The sequence below is a fragment of the Ascaphus truei genome, chromosome 2 (genome assembly GCF_040206685.1).
Source record: "Ascaphus truei isolate aAscTru1 chromosome 2, aAscTru1.hap1, whole genome shotgun sequence".
Classification (NCBI taxonomy): domain Eukaryota; kingdom Metazoa; phylum Chordata; class Amphibia; order Anura; family Ascaphidae; genus Ascaphus; species Ascaphus truei.
Genome location: NC_134484.1, coordinates 239073955 through 239093335, shown reverse-complemented (window position 1 = coordinate 239093335; position 19381 = coordinate 239073955). Strand labels below are relative to the sequence as shown.

Sequence of the window (19381 nt, the reverse complement as noted above, 5' to 3'; positions counted from 1 at the left end):
AATGCACGTCGGAAAGTGCTGCCGGTGCTTCCTTGTATTTAAATCCCCAAATTCACACAGCCAATAGGAAGCTGCTTTGAATGATGATGTGCTTTATTATTGGTCGTTACGCTAGGAAGATTTAAACCTCCATTTTATCTCAGGAGTAAGACAAAAAAAATTATAGGAACTGGGGGGAGGCGGTGTTATTTTCAACTCTGGGATCCCGAGATATTTACTGGTGGCTCTGTTCCTCCAGGGAAATACAGAAAAGCCATTTACATTTCATGGGTCCCGCAACCAATAGGAAGCTGCAATGTTATCCGTTGTGGCTTCCTATTGGGCGGTTTTATGAATCCCCTGGAGAAACCAGGAAGTAGTGCCAGTAACTTCACCAGGAAGAATTGGGAAAAACCCAGAGCTGAAAATAACGTGGGGCACCTCATAGGGATAGGGCCCATCCTCCGATTCCCATCCTGATAAAATAAGGGGGGGACAAAATGGCTACTTTCATTTTTGTTTTGAACTAATGTTCTAGGAATAAATCACGCACATAAAAAATAATAATCAGTAAGCAGTGAAAAACTATTATATGTTAAAGAAACCTTTAAAAAGCCTGGGGACCTATACCTTTAACTTCCATTGCAGTTATTTCACCAATAAGGAGAGAAAGAGTGGCTCAGTATGTAAAGGTATAGACTCTGTAAACAGTGGAACCTGGTTCAAATTCCGGTGTCAGCTCCTTGTGAACTTGGGCAAGTAATTTTATCTCCCCGTGATTCAGGCACCAAAAACATAGATTGTAAGCTCATTTGGGCAAGGACTGTGTCTGTAAAAACCCCATCTACAGATGCAGCGCCCGATATTGAAACACTTCACGCGGTGTATACCTCGGAATACCCATGTCATGGCGCGAGTGCAGGCGAGTGCAGAAAATGGCATTTTAGTGTTCTGGCTTTTAAACACCTGAAATTGACACAGTAGCACAGTACTGTACACAATACAATTTATTAATTTCATTGCATTTAATTGCACACAATCCATGAAATTAAAACAAAGCAACCGCGATAAACCCGTGTGCCTGGGGCGATTGGCGGCGTTAATGTCGCATAGAGTACAGCAGCGCACAAGAAAACTGTGCCGTGATTTTGTTCGAATAACGGCTGCTGCATCTGTATAGTACAATGCTGCTTACTGCACACTATACCGTAATAGTGAAGCGCTTTGAATCCCATTGGGAAATAGTTCTTATTAAAATGATACAAGAAGAATTCTCTTCCCGAGAACTTTAGACATTATCATTCTGTGGTGTAAAAAGCAAGATATCCCGACGTTTTTGCATAGCAGATATCACTTTCAACAGCATGCATTACATGCTACTGATACAGTACATTCAGGTGTGTTCTCACAGAGTGTTTAGTCACCTGAAGCTCGTGCTGTGGGAGGCTCCTCCTTGTGTCCCTCAAACCCTGTGATGGATATCGCCATGGCTATAGTTGAAGCTGCTATAGTCATCATTTGTCCAGGTAGCACAGTGCCTGGAAAGCAGACATCACAGTTACCATCATTTACAGAAATACAGAAACTCAGGATTAAAAAGGTACCGTTGAGAAAAAGACATTGAGGAGATAAACACATACAATCAAAGTACTCTTAAATACTCTCTGCATTAGTTTTTAATTTTCTCTTTAAATCTCACATAAAATGCCATTATTCGGCCTGCAGAACCCGCACCCTTGATTCATATTTTTTCCCCTCATGTGTCTGTGAAAGCCAAGGGAATTAATATTCAAAAAAGAAAAGCAGTTTCTATGGAAAAAAGCATGAAATGAAATGTTAGGATTCCTCCAATTATCCCCATATAGTTTTCAAACTATTTGTGTTAAAGACAGAATAACTGTGATTTCAACCACTTTGGATCCAAAAACGAGTTGATTTCTATTGCTACTTCAGATGTACTATATATATAGCGAAATCTCTATTCTCGGTGCCGCCACGCAACCCCAGCACCGAAGGATTAACACTGGGAAACATCCCATCGACGGGGATATCCCATAAAAGACCAAAATCATATGAGATTGCACTCACAAAACAGACATAAAAGAATCGTTTGTCAGAAATTAGGGCTCTCAGTGAGGTGATTCGTTGTGTGTCCATGGGATCCCTCGCTTCCCTTGTGTGGTCACGTCCGTCTAATATCATCCATTACGCATCCGTTGCGTGGCAGACATTTATTTCTGCCTTCAGTTAACTCCGTCCTCGGCCCTCGGATGCTCCCTATCAGCACGTCATCAAGAACCATTAAGCAAACCTTTGCTTGTTCGCCTATGTCTCAGAAGACAGCAAGTCTTACTACATCTGTATCTAACTTCTACATCCATTCAAGGGGCGACACAAGAAAGAGGTTGTCTATTGGTGTTCTTTTATTACTGAGGTCAACGTGATGCTTCCTAAGCTGAAGAACCTTACCTGCTGATTCATTTCCATTCTCTTTTTCATGCAGTGTACCCACAGTCATCAGCAAAACAATAATCAGGAACACAGGAATCCTCCAGGAGCCAGCAACTGATGCTGAAAAGGTAACAAGTGGCAAACTAAAGCATTTTCCAACTGTATTCACCTTCTTTTCTTTTTTACAGCAGTTTTATTTTTGTAAGGTGGGAATTCCAAAAATCCCATTCGTCTGTCTTTGTACCATAGTATCTACTCGCCATACAAATAAATGTTTCCTTTCTTCTAACCAAGTCATTTTGCTGCTGTCGCAATCACACCCTTTTTTAATTCTGTAGTTAAATTGGAAGAAGATTACTCCTCCTCTTCCTGGGTTAAAGGATGCGCAATCACGTCATCACTCTGTGATCGGTGCGGCCCCTCTGGCAACTAAAGGGTTAAAACAAAATAGGTTGCTATGGTTACAGGTGAAAACTCTTGTTTTTTTTTTAAGAAACTAAATCAGCACGATATAAGCTAACAATTAATCTTATGGCTTCAATTATGTTATATGGGGCGTTTGCTACTTTACGCCCCAATGCTAACAACGCCTTACCACCTACAGGGGGATCTGCAACCCGAGAGATTCAATAGGACCCTATTGAATATGATGGGAACATTTAACTCTCAAGGGAAGGAACGATGGAGTCAGCGTGTGCACCAACCTGGTACATGCGTATAACCTGCATTGACCTGTGTTTTGGAGTGGCGGCAGATGGCACATTCCCGACAACATACATGAAGTATGTGCAGAAGCTCAAGAAACAGTTGCAAGAAGCATACAAGTTGGCCACTACTGCTGCTGATATGAACAAATTAGGGAAATAAAACCGATTATGACGAGAGTACATGGGTGAGAGATACACGTGCATGACAGTCCCCATCTGAAATCTGGGGATACATGATAAATTAACATACACATTCCCAGTAAGCTCTAACTTCAACACCCACATACATACATACATACATATACATATATATACACACACACATACACACACACACACACACAAGCTGATATACCCGGCGTTGCCCGGGATGTAAATCCGTAATAGGTAGTATTATTTATAAATAGGGGAACAATAGGTTGACTATTTGGTGGAAAGGTTGTATAAAAATGTTCAATAGAAAGATGGAAGAAAATGTAATACGATGTTGTTGTTTAAATATGGTTTATTGTAAAGACACCATCGTACAATGGGGGTTGGAGGGAGTGGGGGGGTGGAGGGAGTGGGGGGGTGGAGGGAGCGGGAGGTGGAGGGAGCGGGAGGTGGAGGGAGCGGGGGGTGGAGGGAGCGGGGGGGTGGAGGGAGCAGGGGGGTGGATGGAGCGGGGGGCGGTGGATGGAGCGGTGGGGGTGGATGGATGGAGCGGGGGGTGGAGGGAGAGGGGGGTGGAGGGAGTAGGGAGTGTGGGAGTGGGGAGTGGGGGGGGTGGATGGAGTGGGGGGGTGGAGGGAGTGGATGGAGTGGGGGGGTGGATGGAGTGGGGAGTGGAGCAGGGTGGAGGGTGTGGAGCAGGGTGGAGGGTGTGGAGCAGGGTGGAGGGAGTGGAGCAGGGTGGAGGGAGTGGAGCAGGGTGGAGGGAGTGGAGCAGGGTGGAGTGAGTGGAGCAGGGTGGCGGGAGTGGAGCAGGGTGGCGGCAGTGGAGCAGGGTGGCGGGAGTGGAGCAGGGTGGCGGGAGTGGAGCAGGGTGGCGGGAGTGGAGCAGGGTGGCGGGAGTGGAGCAGGGTGGCGGGAGTGGAGCAGGGTGGAGGGAGTGGAGCAGGGTGGCGGCAGTGGAGCAGGGTGGCGGGAGTGGAGCAGGGTGGCGGGAGTGGAGCAGGGTGGCGGGAGTGGAGCAGGGTGGCGGGAGTGGAGCAAGGGGGCATATGTCTTGTGACAATGTATGTAGGTGCCGCCCGTCCGGCCGCTTGATCCCCCGATGGCTCTGCCGCCCCCCACCCCCCACCGCTTGGTCCCCTGATGGCTCAGCGCCGCTCCGCCCCCCACGCTTCGTCCCCCGATGGCTCGGCTGCCCACTTCACGGCCCTCCCCCCCTTGCGGAACATTCCGTCTGCTCGGGATGTTCAGCAGACGGAGGCGCTTGCACGCAGCGGCAGGAAGCGCCATTTGTGGTCCTGGCCTAGGCGGGAGGTGAGTCGGGATGGCTGAAATTGGCGGTGTACGGGTGACGGGGATTATTATTTTATTTCCTCCGTCCACCCGCTCCCTCCCCGGTTTGTCCGCTCCTTCCCCCGTCCGCCCGCTCCACCACGGATCAATCCATGTGTTCCGAGGCGGCAGGTGAGGCGGGAGGCAGCGTGTCTGAATTTGGTGTGGTACGGGTGAGGGGGTTGTGAGTTGGCCATTATGTTATGGATTTCTTTCCGCTCCCCCGCTTACTCTCCCGTCTTGGTCCCGGCTGGCCGCTTCCCCGCTTACTTTACCGGCCAGTGGGAGGCGGCAGAGGTGTGAGCTGGGAGGCGAGGTGGGAAGGGAGGCGAGGCTGGAGGCGCAGGGGCTTGAGGCGGCGGGCCGGCGGCAGGGGTATGAGCTGGAAAGGGAGGCCGGAGGCGCAGGGGTGTGAGCTGGGAGGGGAGGCCGGAGGCGCAGGGGTGTGAGGGGGCGGTTTAGTAACTTACCTGTAAGAGGCGGGGGCTGGTGGTGCACGTGTGGTAGGCAGTCTTGGAGAGGCGCACGCGGTGTGAGGGTGGTGTGTGTGTAAGAGTGGGTTAGACTGTTAGAGCACACCGGCCAATGAGAGCCATGGGGGCGCAGGTGGGCAAACCGACCAAACTGATTGGCCAGAGGCTGAGTGACAGACTGACGGACCAATCAGATTGCCCATAAGAACAGCAAACATACAATGTTTTCAATTATATAGATATATCAAAAAAAAAGAGGGAGGATACCACTCGTGAAGGACGTGTTGCGGCAGAGCTCTGTCCCAAAGAACCAGATAAGAGGGACTAATAGCTGAAAATATAAACAAATATCCACACAATTATTATATCTGCTGGGGGAAGACCCTACCGATCAACAAAGTCCACACAAAAAAAAAAGACTGCAACCCGCAAACGGGGATCCAAAAAAAATCAGGGACCCTAGGCCTCCCCTCCCCGAGACTCTAAAATGGTCACCAAGCGAGAGTAAAAAGGCCCGGCACGGCAGCAGACAACTCAGGACGCCGGCTGGCAGCGGAGGTAAGAGCCGCAGCGGGAGAGAACAGTGTGCAGAGTTTTCGTTCCTGTGTGGTGCGGGCGGTAACCGGCTGGTGAAGTCACAGCGGGGGGGGGGGGGGGGGGGTGAGGAGCGCGGAGGAGCGGCCATTTTCAACTAGCTGCCCGCTAAAGAGCCGCCGACATACGCGGGTTCGCCCCCCTCCGCATACTAACCGGCGTCGCGTCTCTGTCGGTGAAGAGGTGCGTGTAGGTGACCTCCCCGGCTGGCATAAACGGCCGTCGGCGGCTGAAAGGGGGGTAAGGAGCGCGGAGGAGCGGCCATTTTGACTCGGCGCCCCGCCAGAGAGCCGTCGGTTCTCTCCGTCCCCCGTTCCCCCCCCCCCCCACATACTAACAGACATTACGCTGCTCCTGTCGGACGAGGGGGTGCCCCCTCCCCCCCAGTTGGCACACGCAGCCGCCGGCAACTAGCGCAACCAAAGCGCAGGAGTGTGTCAGCTGGTTTGCCCCTGTGGCTGCTACTAGAAATAAATAACAATAAATACTGTACAAAATATATGCATTATCCCACAATAAAAAGACCAGCATGAGACTTCCGGTGGCGCTGTTCCGGATGGCAGCTTAGGGGGTTAGCTCCTGGGCCCTCCCGTGATTGATGCACTAAAACTAGCTATTTACCACGCCAAAAAGAGAATTCCAAACACGACCCGCTACCGCAGACGCCGAGGATGTCCAACCGGCAAAAACAAAAACAAAAGAGGGTTCTAGCATTTTGCTGAATGGACAGGACTCACTGTGGTTGTTTCCCCTCATACAGAGGTAAAAGGAAAGGTTCACAGTTTAGTGTAAGGACCTGCATTAATTTGGTTATACCTTGACGTTGGTATGCAGGCTTATGACGCTTCGGCCAAAGGGTTTAACTAAATAACCAAGTAAATATTATTATTGAAGTATTTAAACTTTATACTTATTAGTTATATGTTTTGGCAATAGGATGTAGCATTGGGCACCCCTGTCTTTTGTTTGGATACCTGGTAAACACAAAATAGCGAATCACTTGAAACCAGAGCTTTATGTGGTAGTATGGTAGTAGAGAAACTGTAAGGACTTCAAGTATATTGAGTAAGGCCCGAACAAGGAGGTGGGCCAGCGAAGAACCTGAATAGAATCATCTTCTGCAAATAGGTCAGTTAGTGCGATGCCCTGAGAAAGAAAGTATTCCAGGAGTAGCACATCAACCTAGGAGAAGTGATCGACTAAACAGAGGAGAGGGTCCTGGGGATAGCTCACCACGCTGCTGTAAGCAGGATAGTGATGAGGAGTCGGATCAGGATGAGGAATATCAAGGAGGGAGAATGTTAGGGCACCTATCGAGTATCTGGGATCAGGAAGAGCGAAACGGAAGATGCTTGCGAGCCCCTCCCTCCTCACACCCCACCTCCCAAGTGTAGGGCCCGCAGAACACGATTCGCCGTAGTACAACCAGTGTTCTCGACACATCCAAGAATGGGGACTAGACCCCCCCCCCCCCACGAGACGGAGTTATGATTCTCCAGGGGTGTATACAGGGGTTCCTGTGGTTAGTACAATTAGATGGGTAGTAGCTATGACTCTAGAGATAGGTAACCCTGGGGGCTGTGGTGGCGTGTGGTGTAACAGTGTATATGTGTAAATATGTGTGTAGGTTTCACTGTACCCATGATTCTATGTAACTAGGGAGGAAGACATGTTAGACAGTTATGTCATTTGCCACAAGGACTCTAACCCGGTTGATGGGAACATCAACAGTTTTAGCAGGGGTAGGATCGAACCATCTGTGTGATGAGCTCACACACACTCCCACTGCGTCCTGGCAGGTTTCTCTGCAATGTGCTCTAGACATGTGATTATGGTGGACATGAGATCAGCCAATAATGACTGTGGAAGAGGAGGGACTATGAGGGAGAGGAGCCTTAGGAACGGGGGCAGCCATGTTGGATCAGATCGACACGGACACGAGTGCTAGGAGAACAAGCCTGCAACAGGTTCAGTACACAACAAGCTCCAATGGTGTGTCAGCACCTTCACAAGTCAACATTGTGTTACTGGGGATTAATTAGTAACCTGTGTACTGCGTGTAGTCTTCCTCGCCAAAGAATCACAAAAGGTACCCGAGTCAGTAAGATATAAGTAAACTAGTTGTATTACCCATACAGTGCATGTATTCTTCCTGTCGTCTGACAGTCCTACATGGGACTGTACAAGTTGTGCAGCAAAGATAAAAGAAAGTCAACATTTTAAGGGAAAAGAAAACACATCCACAACCCGTGAATAACAATGTGAGATGATATTAAACTTGTGACAGTGTTAAAAAGAATTTGCTGGCACTGCCTCTGATATGCTAAATAGCAGCCACTACAGACAGCTGCTGTACATAACCAGAAACTAAACAGTGTGAGTTACAGTACTTACCTAAATGGAAGAGTAGGATAAGCCACACAGGGACTGAAATTGCACTGAGATAGCGCTGGGTACTTGCGTTCCATTTAAAGGAGACTGCCAAGGCATAACCAACCACCAATGTCCAAATCTAAAGGAAATATAACATAAAACCATCAAAAAACACACCATGCAATAGTACACAGCGGCTCTACTGGCACAAAGAAAACCTGATCGCCATTTGTGAGGAAATGCTGATCATCTGTCGTCTATGCATATGTTGGAAGTGCTAAAATACCAACAGTGCAAAGCTGCAGAGTCGGAAAGTACAACTCTGTGTTTGTATTTCACTGAATAAAGGAAGAGTTCTTCCATCTTGCTACTCTTCTTTCATAACTAAAGAATAAAATAGGATTTTTTTTTAAGTAAAAACAAAAACACTGTACAGGCAGTCCTCGTTTTACAACGCTTCACTTTACAACGAATGGCTTATCCAACGCTATGCAATGCATACCTATATTCATTTTTACAACGCCAAAATGGCTTATCCAACGCTCTTACGACGCTTTGCAACGTTGTGTATGTGTGTATATATATACACATTCACATAAACAACGTTGCAAAGCGTCGTAAGAGCGTATATATATAATATTATACTATATAATATTATATTATACTATATAATATATTATTTATTATATTATATATATAATACAGTATATACATTATATAATTTATGTGTGTGCTGCATATCTTATTGCCTGCATAAAATATTTGGTGTATTTTAGTGTTAAAAATGCCTTCAGGAACGGAACCTTTCATTTAAACAGTGTTCCTATGGGAAAACGTATTTCGCTTTACAACGTTTCGCTTTACAACGCCATTTTGAGTAACGCATTGTGTCGGATAACCGAGGACTGCCTGTACATTGCACAAAAAGGCAATTAAAAGTTCTACTGCTATATCTTTAGTATGAATAACCGATTGCAGCTACTGACAAATTTCCACTAATGCAAATCAGAGCATGCCAGCAAGCCATTTGTTGGGCAATTTCCAGACACCAAAAGATTATTCTTGGGTTGCATGGCAAATGTCAGACATGATGGTTCTTACTTGAGAGCTTTGAAATAGACACAGCCTTCGTTTACATAACAATGTGCACCAAGTGCCTAGCAAAGTGTTCTTTCATTAGTTTTTCAGAAGGTCTGGATGAGAAAAGCTACACAATTGTAATGTAATGTTATTTAAGTAATAATCCCCAAAGAACAGGGCATTACTGGCCAATAATGCCCTGTCATTATTGGCCAGTAATGCCCTGTTCTGAGGGGATTATTACTATTATAGGCTAAATGTAGGCTTATTTTTAATTGTCATAAAAAAGATACACTTTTGTAGTCATATTGATTTTTCTCAGCAGGATTGTCTACATTCTTATGCTTTTACTGCGTTAATTAAAAGGAAATTGTACATACACACAGACACACACACAGACACAGACACACAGACACACACACACACACACACACACACACACACACACACACACACACACACACACACTGCAGCCCCCTCTATATAAACAAACACTCTGCAGCCCCCCCTACACATTGTGCAAGCCTCTCCTCTACACCCACAAAATACACACCAACAGAAGACACACACATCAATAAAACACTCTGCTGGCCCCTTTACACCCACAAAACACACACTGACACACAGACCTTTCCCCTCACTCTCCTGTGTGGAGCTCTCTGCAGGCAGGGGGGGGGGGGGGTGGGAGGAGTAAGTGCCTTGCTGCAGGCAGGGTGGGGGAGGAGTCAGTGCCTTGCTGCTGCCTCCTGTCCAATCACCTCCCCTATCTGAGAGCTGATCTTACACTTTGTGAATGAGAACTGAAAGCTAATTGGCTGAAAACCTTGGCAAGTTGCCAACAATTCCAGGTCATTACTGATTGGTTAAATTTCCAGGTTTTATCCAATCAGAGCGGGGATTTCAATAATACCTGGAATTTTACAGCTTTAGCCTATAATTTGAATTAATTTAAAGTGATATTATACTTCAACATCTTGCAAGCATTTACAACATATATTGCCATCACCTTAACTTACAAGTGAGTTTCAGTGTAAAAAATGTAGCTGCCTGATCAATTGCCATCAAATTACCAGTTCAGGCCCCATCAAGGACCTTTACCAGTTTGGATTGAGGAAGAGCCCTGGCCTACCATATACACATCTAGCATAAATTACTCAACCTGGGATCAAGGTGTTGAAAAGGCTATGGAACGATGTGTGCAGCGGGTTGAGGATGTTTTGGGGTTCAGTCGTTGTCTCAGGAATGGCTCACATATGGCATATTCAGGAAACCTGCTTTGTCTGATGATGTTGACAACATTCAAGTGTTGAAAACTAGGGAAGGCTGAAGCTACCCACACACTTCTTCTCGACTCCATGTAAAATGCTTACATTGGTATGGGGCTCAAAAGAGGAAACATATAAGCAATCACTTTATCTCCCTGTGGCTCCGGTACCAAAAACAGACTGTAAGCTAATCGGGGCAGCGACTGTCTGTAAAAATCATACGTACAGTGCTGCGTACTGCGCACAATATTGTAATTGTGAAGCGATTTAAGTCCCATTGGGAGAAAAGCGCCATATGAAATAAAATTATTATACTTACTGTTCCCATTAACGCCACATGAGCTATGCAACACGTCGCTCCACTACGCTAATGTGACATGTATGTTAGGCCTCGGCTATAGTGGAACACGCTAGCTTCCACGCTCCTCGGCGCAGCGAACGCTCACCTGCAGCAGGAGATATTTCCTGTCCTGCAGGCAGAGGCGACAGGGAGGAGTGTCGGGGGGCGCGGCTGTGACCGAGCTGGTTCGTCCTCATTGGGTGAACAATTCACGTGAACCAGCCGTTGCACGGTTAATACAAACATGTTTGTAGTGCAAAGCGCTAGTCGCCCGTAGCGCATGCGTAGAATACATTGTTGTCCTAGTGTTTGATTCGGTGCCAGCTACTGTACATAGCGCGCGCCGTCTCCTGCACTATGGACGTAGCCTAAAGGAAAATGGAAATTTCTTCAACAATACTATACCTCTTCCACATAGCTTTCACATTCAGTGTGGAGGATTTTGACAGCTTGCAGTAATAGGTGTATTAAAGTCATTTATGCAAATTGATACTTAAGTCCCCAAAAAACTATAATAACCATATAACAAAAACAAGACTGATTATACACTGTACATATAAATAATACTATAGTTTCTGCTAACCTGTTTACCTATTACAGAAAGTGTATCTAAATAGGTAGAAATACAACTCTTGCAGACTTTTAAAGAAGCGAAACAAACGTGAATTTCTGTGACACCTAAAAAAAAAACCTTTCAATGAGGACTATAAACAAATCTGAATATTTTTAAACATCGTTTTCACCAGTACATGGTAAAAGCTAAAATGTTGATAAATACCAAATGATGAAAGAAATTATTGTATTCTCAGTTGCAGTGACACAGTAAAAGTTTGTTGAAACCTAAAAATAAAACCAAAGCTAAACTTGTGATGTTTTGTTTTCCTACAGTCCCACCTACTTCATTCATTCTCAAATTCTCGCCTTATTTTTTGCTACTGTAGGTCTCCAGAAAAAATCCTGCTTTGTATTTGGAAGCATACACTTGCATTTCCACAGTTGTTACGTAGTTATATGAAAGTAGCCAACAGTGTCTCGTATTGATAGGACAAAATTACAGAAATGTTATTGTCTGCTTAAACCCTTTGGGTACTTGTGACGGAGCGGCCTATAGGCGAGGTCAGTAAGAGGCTTAGACAGAGGGTTAAGCTTAATCAGATTGGTTTATTAACCAGAAGGCAACTAAACAATAGGGACCCTGTCCCTTTAAGGCCAAAAGAAATCATAAAATAAACACATATTCACTATAGGGAAACAAACTAAACTTTGTTGTGGCCCTTTCTAACAGAGCTGGCCAGATAAACAGGTTCCCAGTCCAAAACACATACTATCTTATGCAAACAAAGAGTCTTTTAACATTACAGAGTTCTATTTGTTGCTTATCTGTATTTGCAGGGGATTCCTATCACAAGGTCTCCGTGTCGCTCCTTCAGGAACGCCGGTTCCGGGGACAGGCTATCCAGTCCGTAGTGACCTTTATCCTGGATGTGATTCCCAGCTGGACCCCGCAGGCCTGCTTCCTTTAGTCCTAGGTTCTATAACAACCAAGCTCACTCCTGGCTGGGAGAAGTTTCACTTCCTCTCTCTCTGGGGGAAAGCAGTCTCTCTGTCTTTGGCAACTTCCTGCCTTTTATCCCTGTTCAATCAGGAGTTCATTGTACACACCTTCATTGTGTACACCTCCCAGTTCAGGTATGAAATCTGACACCCGTGTAGTTTCCTGCCCTGTAAAGGGAGTTTAACCTCTTGACTCCCTTACATTACTCCAGGAGCAAAAAAATCAAGGGATGGGAAAGAGGGAAGGGGGCAGGGGGGAGCTCCCGCATCAGCTAAAGTAATAATGAATAGTGGGCAAGTAGGTAAGACCATAAACTGGTGCAAAAGAGGATGAGGGTAAATGTAAACAAACAAACAAAAGATTCCCCCTTGAATGCACTCAGATAGATCAGTAGATGTGATATGATTGATGCATTAAAAAGCCTTTTAATCACATATATACTTTAAAATAATGTTGTAAAGAGGGGCATGGTATAAACAGTCCAGGACCAGTCCCTAATGGCAAACCAAAGAATCTTCCTACACAAAAGTAAACGGAAGACGATGCAAATAGCAGTACATCAATTCGCTGTGGGCCAGATGGCTAAGAGATTTACCTGTAAATATCTACAGAAAAAGGTACTAATCCTAACTATGGATGCCCTTTGATCTAAAAAATCAACAGACCTAGTCAAATGCAGGCTGCTGATATTGAATCTGAAGGGGTGAATAACTTAGAGCAAACCGGTCAAATAGTAAAGACCCATATAGTATCAATGGCCCACACCGAGTATAGATGTAATACAACACAGAAACGGTGTGAAATTCACAAAATCAATAAAAACTAAATAGTGCACACAATAAACACATAGCCACACGTAGAACAATAAATCTATAAACGTAGCTCTACAGATGAGGATAAGATTCCTTGCGTGATAGTGTAGATGTCTGTAAAGGGCAAGCACAAAGTGTGCTATATTAGTGCCCTGAGGCACGGTTCAAGGACCGTATCCAGTTAAAGCCTCTACAACACAATAGTAAGTTGCACAGAAATCACACATAATAACCTTACATAGGACAGCTTAAAAGAGTCTCATGGTAAATAGTGCTAATAGTACTGCATATTGAGATGACAAGTAAGTCAAACAGGCATGAAGATCAGTACATAGGGTATACTTAACAGTTTACAATATTATGTCGCCGTACATACATGCATACATATATCACTAAATAGTGATGTAGATAAAGGTAAGTATATAATACCCAGGCTAGGTGATAAGTAATAGCCCCTTGCTAATGGGGACTATAAAAATAGCACTATACTACCACATTCAGGTGTAATTAAACCATAGTGGTATCCAATTAAGCAGTGGAGCTGTAACAGGTACAGCAGTGTGGAGAGGACATAGTGCCTCTACCTAGCAATGTGACGTACATTGTCCGTGGAGAGTCAACACGGACAGGCTAGTAGGGTGTTACACTTGGCTTATGATGCTGTGCACATCCATAATCACTCCACTGGATCCAAAAGTAAGGGGAAGTAAAGGCAGGATGCCGTGGTGCAGTTGCCGAGATGCAGAGATAATCTCTGATTCAAACTCGGCAGCTGAAATCACAGACGCTGTCACGCTTGTGTATGGCGTCCATTCAGCATGGTGACGTCACTCCGTTCCGGTCACCTGACGCACGTTTCGCGCTTTCTCAAAGGTCCTGCCTTTACTTCCCCTTACTTTTGGACCCAGTGGAGTGATTATGGATGTGCACAGCATCATAAGCTAAGTGTAACACCCTATTAGCCTGTCCGTGTTGACTCTCCAAGGACAATGTACGTCACATTGCTAGGTAGAGGCACTATGTCCTCTCCACACTGCTGTACCTGTTACAGCTCCACTGCTTAATTGGATACCACTATGGTTTAATTACACCTGAATGTGGTAGTATAGTGCTATTTTTATAGTCCCCATTAGCAAGGGGCTATTACTTATCACCTAGCCTGGGTATTATATACTTACCTTTATCTACATCACTATTTAGTGATATATGTATGCATGTACTGCTGCGGCACAGTTTATTCGAGCATTTGCCCGTTCTGTGCCGCAGCAGTAGCCTGGCGCGCGCCCGAGTGTGACGGGCGCACGCCGAAGCAGCGGAAGAGCGCCCTCCGATCGGGGCGCTCTCCCTACCGCTGCCGGGTCCGCCGGGTCCCCCGGAACCCCCTGCCGCTGTCCCGCGATCGCGGGACACCAGGGCTCCCTCGGGGAGCCCCTGGACACGCGTGCAGCGGGCGCACGCTCCCGATGACGCGTGACCGCGCGTCATGGGGGCGGCCACTAGCAAGCCGGGAGATTTCCCGGCTTGCGGTACCGACCACACTTCAATAAAGTGTGTCGGTAGTGTATGTACGGCGACATAATATTGTAAACTGTTAAGTATACCCTATGTACTGATCTTCATGCCTGTTTGACTTACTTGTCATCTCAATATGCAGTACTATTAGCACTATTTACCATGAGACTCTTTTAAGCTGTCCTATGTAAGGTTATTATGTGTGATTTCTGTGCAACTTACTATTGTGTTGTAGAGGCTTTAACTGGATACGGTCCTTGAACCGTGCCTCAGGGCACTAATATAGCACACTTTGTGCTTGCCCTTTACAGACATCTACACTATCACGCAAGGAATCTTATCCTCATCTGTAGAGCTACGTTTATAGATTTATTGTTCTACGTGTGGCTATGTGTTTATTATGTGCACTATTTAGTTTTTATTGATTTTGTGAATTTCACACCGTTTCTGTGCTGTATTACATCTATACTCGGTGTGGGCCATTGATACTATATGGGTCTTTACTATTTGACCGGTTTGCTCTAAGTTATTCACCCCTTCAGATTCAGTATCAGCAGCCTGCATTTGACTAGGTCTGTTGATTTTTTAGATCAAAGGGCATCCATAGTTAGGATTAGCACCCTTTTCTGTAGGTATTTACAGGTGAATCTCTTAGCCATCTGGCCCACAGCGAATTGATGTACTGCTATTTGCATCATCTTCCGTTTACTTTTGTGTAGGAAGATTCTTTGGTTTGCCATTAGGGACTGGTCCTGGACTGTTTATACCATGCCCCTCTTTACAACATTATTTTAAAGTATATATGTGATTAAAAGGTTTTTTAATGCATCAATCATATCACATCTACTGATCTATCTGAGTGCATTCAAGGGGGAATCTTTTGTTTGTTTGTTTACATTACTCCAGGAGCCCTATGACTAAGTGGCCTTTCAGCAAAAAAATTTACCGGAGACCCCGTGCTGCGCTCCTTTGGTGAACTGAACGCGATCTGGGTGGAAGGGGAGGATCCTTCCTTTTTGCCTCATCAGTGACGTTGAGACCTCGCTCCAAGGAGTGGTCACATAATTGCAATGTGCTGGAGGGGCTGTAGCACGCTGGTAAAGCTGCCCCCTACGGCACGCAAAGGGTTACACAAAATAGGGATCCTAGCTGTCGGGTGATTTTTAATTGCATAGAAAACTTGTACTGACTTATTCTCAGGAAGCATTGACAATGAAGGTACATCATATTTTAATTTCCCAGAGTAGACAATTCTATTAATGATTTAATTGCCAAAAGAATAAATAGGTCTACTCCATAAAAGGTGATAGTAATTAATCAACCATAATTGTTATCAGTGTCTTTCCCATGAATAGCCCTAAAGCAAACCCCCGTTACCAAACCCCTATATTTAAAAAAAAATTTAACCAGGAACAATGGGGTCCTCCAGAGCTGAACTGTTATAATTTTAACTCAGAAGATCTCTCCTCCCCCCTCCCTCCCAGTTCCTGAAATTCTAGTGAAGTTATCAGTAACAATTCCTGGTTTATTAAAAGGAAGCAAAGGAGCACAGCCAGTATAGAGATCCACAGAAAAAATCCTATAGAAAAAAATGAAGGGCACAACTCCAAGCTAAAACTGAGGGTTGTTTAATGAATAAGTGCACAGGGACAGAAACATAGCCCACACACCAACGCGTTTCGTCCCAGGGGACTTTATCAAGGTGTATCACACAAACATACCTCCTTACCTTTTATTATCCCCGTTTCGCGCCAAAATCGCCCGTTTGAGCATACTGCGCATGCGCGCCAGTGACGCGTCGCATCCCTGTGACATCGCCTCATCACTGACCAATCTCCTCCAAAACTGAGACGACGTCACTTCAATGCATCCGCTTCAACCCTGGAACGCACACCAGTAATACTCCTATCGGGTAGAGGCGGAGGGGGGTTAAAAAAATACATTTTTTATACAACAACTTTATTAGTATTTAAAAAAAACGAACAAACTGACATATATCAAAACGGAACCATAAAAATACACAAAAATTGCTCATATTAAGGTGAAAACATGAAAACAAACAAAATACAGAAAATAACCATTGATAAATAAAGAAAAAAGGATATTATAGCAATCACAAACTTATAGATAGACATAGCTATCACTAGGTCAAATTAAGAAATAAATTATAATTAGTATATATATTTATAATCAGTGGTTGACAAATCACCAAAAAATCTACTCGCCACACAAAAAAATCTACTCGCCACCTAGTACCAAACGTGTGCTGCTTGGGCCAATATTTACACGCCCGGGGGTTAAATTCCACTCGCCCGGGGCGAGCAAATGTATAGGTTTGTCGAACACTGTTTATAATAATAATACTATAATTAGTTGCTATGGATAAATAAAATAATAATTAACCGTAAACTAAAATCATAAATAAGAAATCAGAATATAGACTGAATGTATGTGATTGTCTGGGTCATAGTATTTTATATGGATAGAATAATATATAAACATTAATTATTCCAAAATAACTTTTATCAGAATTAGAGTCCATATATGGATGAAACAGAAGGACACCAATAGATTAATATGCTATCATAAACAATTACATCATATACAAAGAAAGCATAAAGTATCAATGTAAAACAGAACCCTTCTCCACAATAAAAAGTGGGAAAGGTCCCAATCGATGTTCATACCGTGAGGCATTCTGGTTCTTAATGTAAAGATCCAAAATGCCTCACATTGATCGAGCTTCCTGACCCTATCACCCCCTCTGGGTAATGGCAAGATGGACTCTATACCTTGAAAGCTAAAAAAATTTAATCCACCTTTATTGCAGTTGGTAAAATGTTTGGAGACGGGATGGTCCAAATTCCCTTTACAGATTAATCGTACATGCTCCATAATGTGCACTTTGAGGTTCCTAATGGTTCTTCCAACATATTGGCTACCGCATCCACAAGTGATGAGGTAGACAATATATGTGGATTTGCAGTTAATAAATGATCTAGTAGCATGAGATTTTCCAGTTTGACTGGATACACACCTATTCGACTTATTCATATAAACGCAAATTTTGCAATTACCACAAGGGAAAGAACCATTAGGAACTGTATTACAATGTATATCTTGTGAGGAGAAAAGACTCGGGGTTAAAGAGTTCGCAACCGTTTTGGCTTTCTTATAAACAATATTTGGACCTGAAGTTATGTATTGCTTCAATATGGGGTCCAAGGAAAGTACCGACCAATGTTTCTTTAGAATATATTTGACTTGTTCAGCTTGGGAACTAAATGAGGTAATAAACAGGGGTGTGTCATTAAACCTTAAACCCCTCCTTGAGCAGTGGAATAAATCTGATCTATCGATAGCTGAGACCTCCTGAATAACCTTACTCAAATCATCTGGTTTATAGCCCCGTTGTACAAAACGATTAAACAATTCTTTTGCACGTTCATTATAGTCTTCTTCATTTGAACAATTACGCCGTAAGCGAATAAACTGGCATTTTGGAATTCCTCTGGAATTCCTTTAATCTCATGCTACTAGATCATTTATTAACTGCAAATCCACATATATTGTCTACATCATAACTTGTGGGTGCGGTAGCCAATATGTTGGAAGAACCATTAGGAACCTCAAAGTGCGCATTATGGAGCATGTACGATTAATCTCTAAAGGGAATTTGGACCATCCCGTCCCCAAACATTTTACCAACTGCAATAAAGGTGGATTAAATTTTTTTAGCTTTCAAGGTATAGAGTCCATCTTGCAATTACCCGGAGGGGGTGATAGGGTCAGGAAGCTCGATCAACGTGAGGCATTCTGGATCTTTACATTAAGAACCAGAATGCCTCACGGTATGAACATCGATTGGGACCTTTCCCACTTTTTATAGTGGAGAAGGGTTCTGTTTTACATTGATACTTTATGCTTTCTTTGTATATGATGTAATTGTTTATGATAGCATATTAATCTATTGGTGTCCTTCTGTTTCATCCATATATGGACTCTAATTCTGATAAAATTTATTTTGGAATAATTAATGTTTATATATTATTCTATCCATATAAAATACTATGACCCAGACAATCAAATACATTCAGTCTATATTCTGATTTCTTATTTATGATTTTAGTTTACGGTTAATTATTATTTTATTTATCCATAACAACTAATTATATTATTATTATTATAAATATATATACTAATTATAATTTATTTCTTAATTTGACCTAGTGATAGCTATGTCTATCTATAAGTTTGTGATTGCTATAATATCCTTTTTTCTTTATTTATCAATGGTTATTTTCTGTATTTTGTTTGTTTTCATGTTTTCACCTTAATATGAGCAATTTTTGTGTATTTTTATGGTTCCGTTTTGTTATATGTCAGTTTGTTCGTTTTTTTTAAATACTAATAAAGTTGTTGTATAAAAAATGTATTTTTTTAACCTCCTTTGCCTCTACCCGATAGGAGTATTACTGGTTCCAGGGTGGAAGCGGACGCATTGAAGTGACGTCGTCTCAGTTTTGGAGGAGATTGGTCAGTGATGAGGCGATGTCACAGGGATGCGACGCGTCACTGGCGCGCATGCGCAGTATGCTCAAACGGGCGATTTTTGGCGTGAAACGGGGATAATAAAAGGTAAGGAGGTATGTTTGTGTGATACACCTTGATAAAGTCCCCTGGGACGAAACGCGTTGGTGTGTGGGCTATGTTTCTGTCCCTGTGCACTTATTCATTAAACAACCCTCAGTTTTA

General features: G+C 43.9%; 1 protein-coding gene across 8 annotated transcripts in view; it reads right to left on the bottom strand.

Moving 5' to 3' along the window:
- Window positions 1-19381, bottom strand: part of TMEM245 (transmembrane protein 245) — a 105776-nt gene that overhangs the window by 71431 nt on the left and 14964 nt on the right. For all 8 annotated transcript variants that reach the window (XR_012799158.1, XR_012799157.1, XR_012799159.1 and 5 more), the window contains exons 2-4: window positions 8084-8201; window positions 2449-2550; window positions 1404-1517 (exon numbers count right to left, since the gene is read on the bottom strand). Coding sequence is in view for 5 of the 8 variants with exons in the window: in XM_075585996.1 (XP_075442111.1) it covers window positions 1404-1517; window positions 2449-2550; window positions 8084-8201 (334 nt within the window). In the remaining 3 variants the exon portion in view is untranslated. The remainder of the gene's footprint in view (window positions 1-1403; window positions 1518-2448; window positions 2551-8083; window positions 8202-19381) is intronic.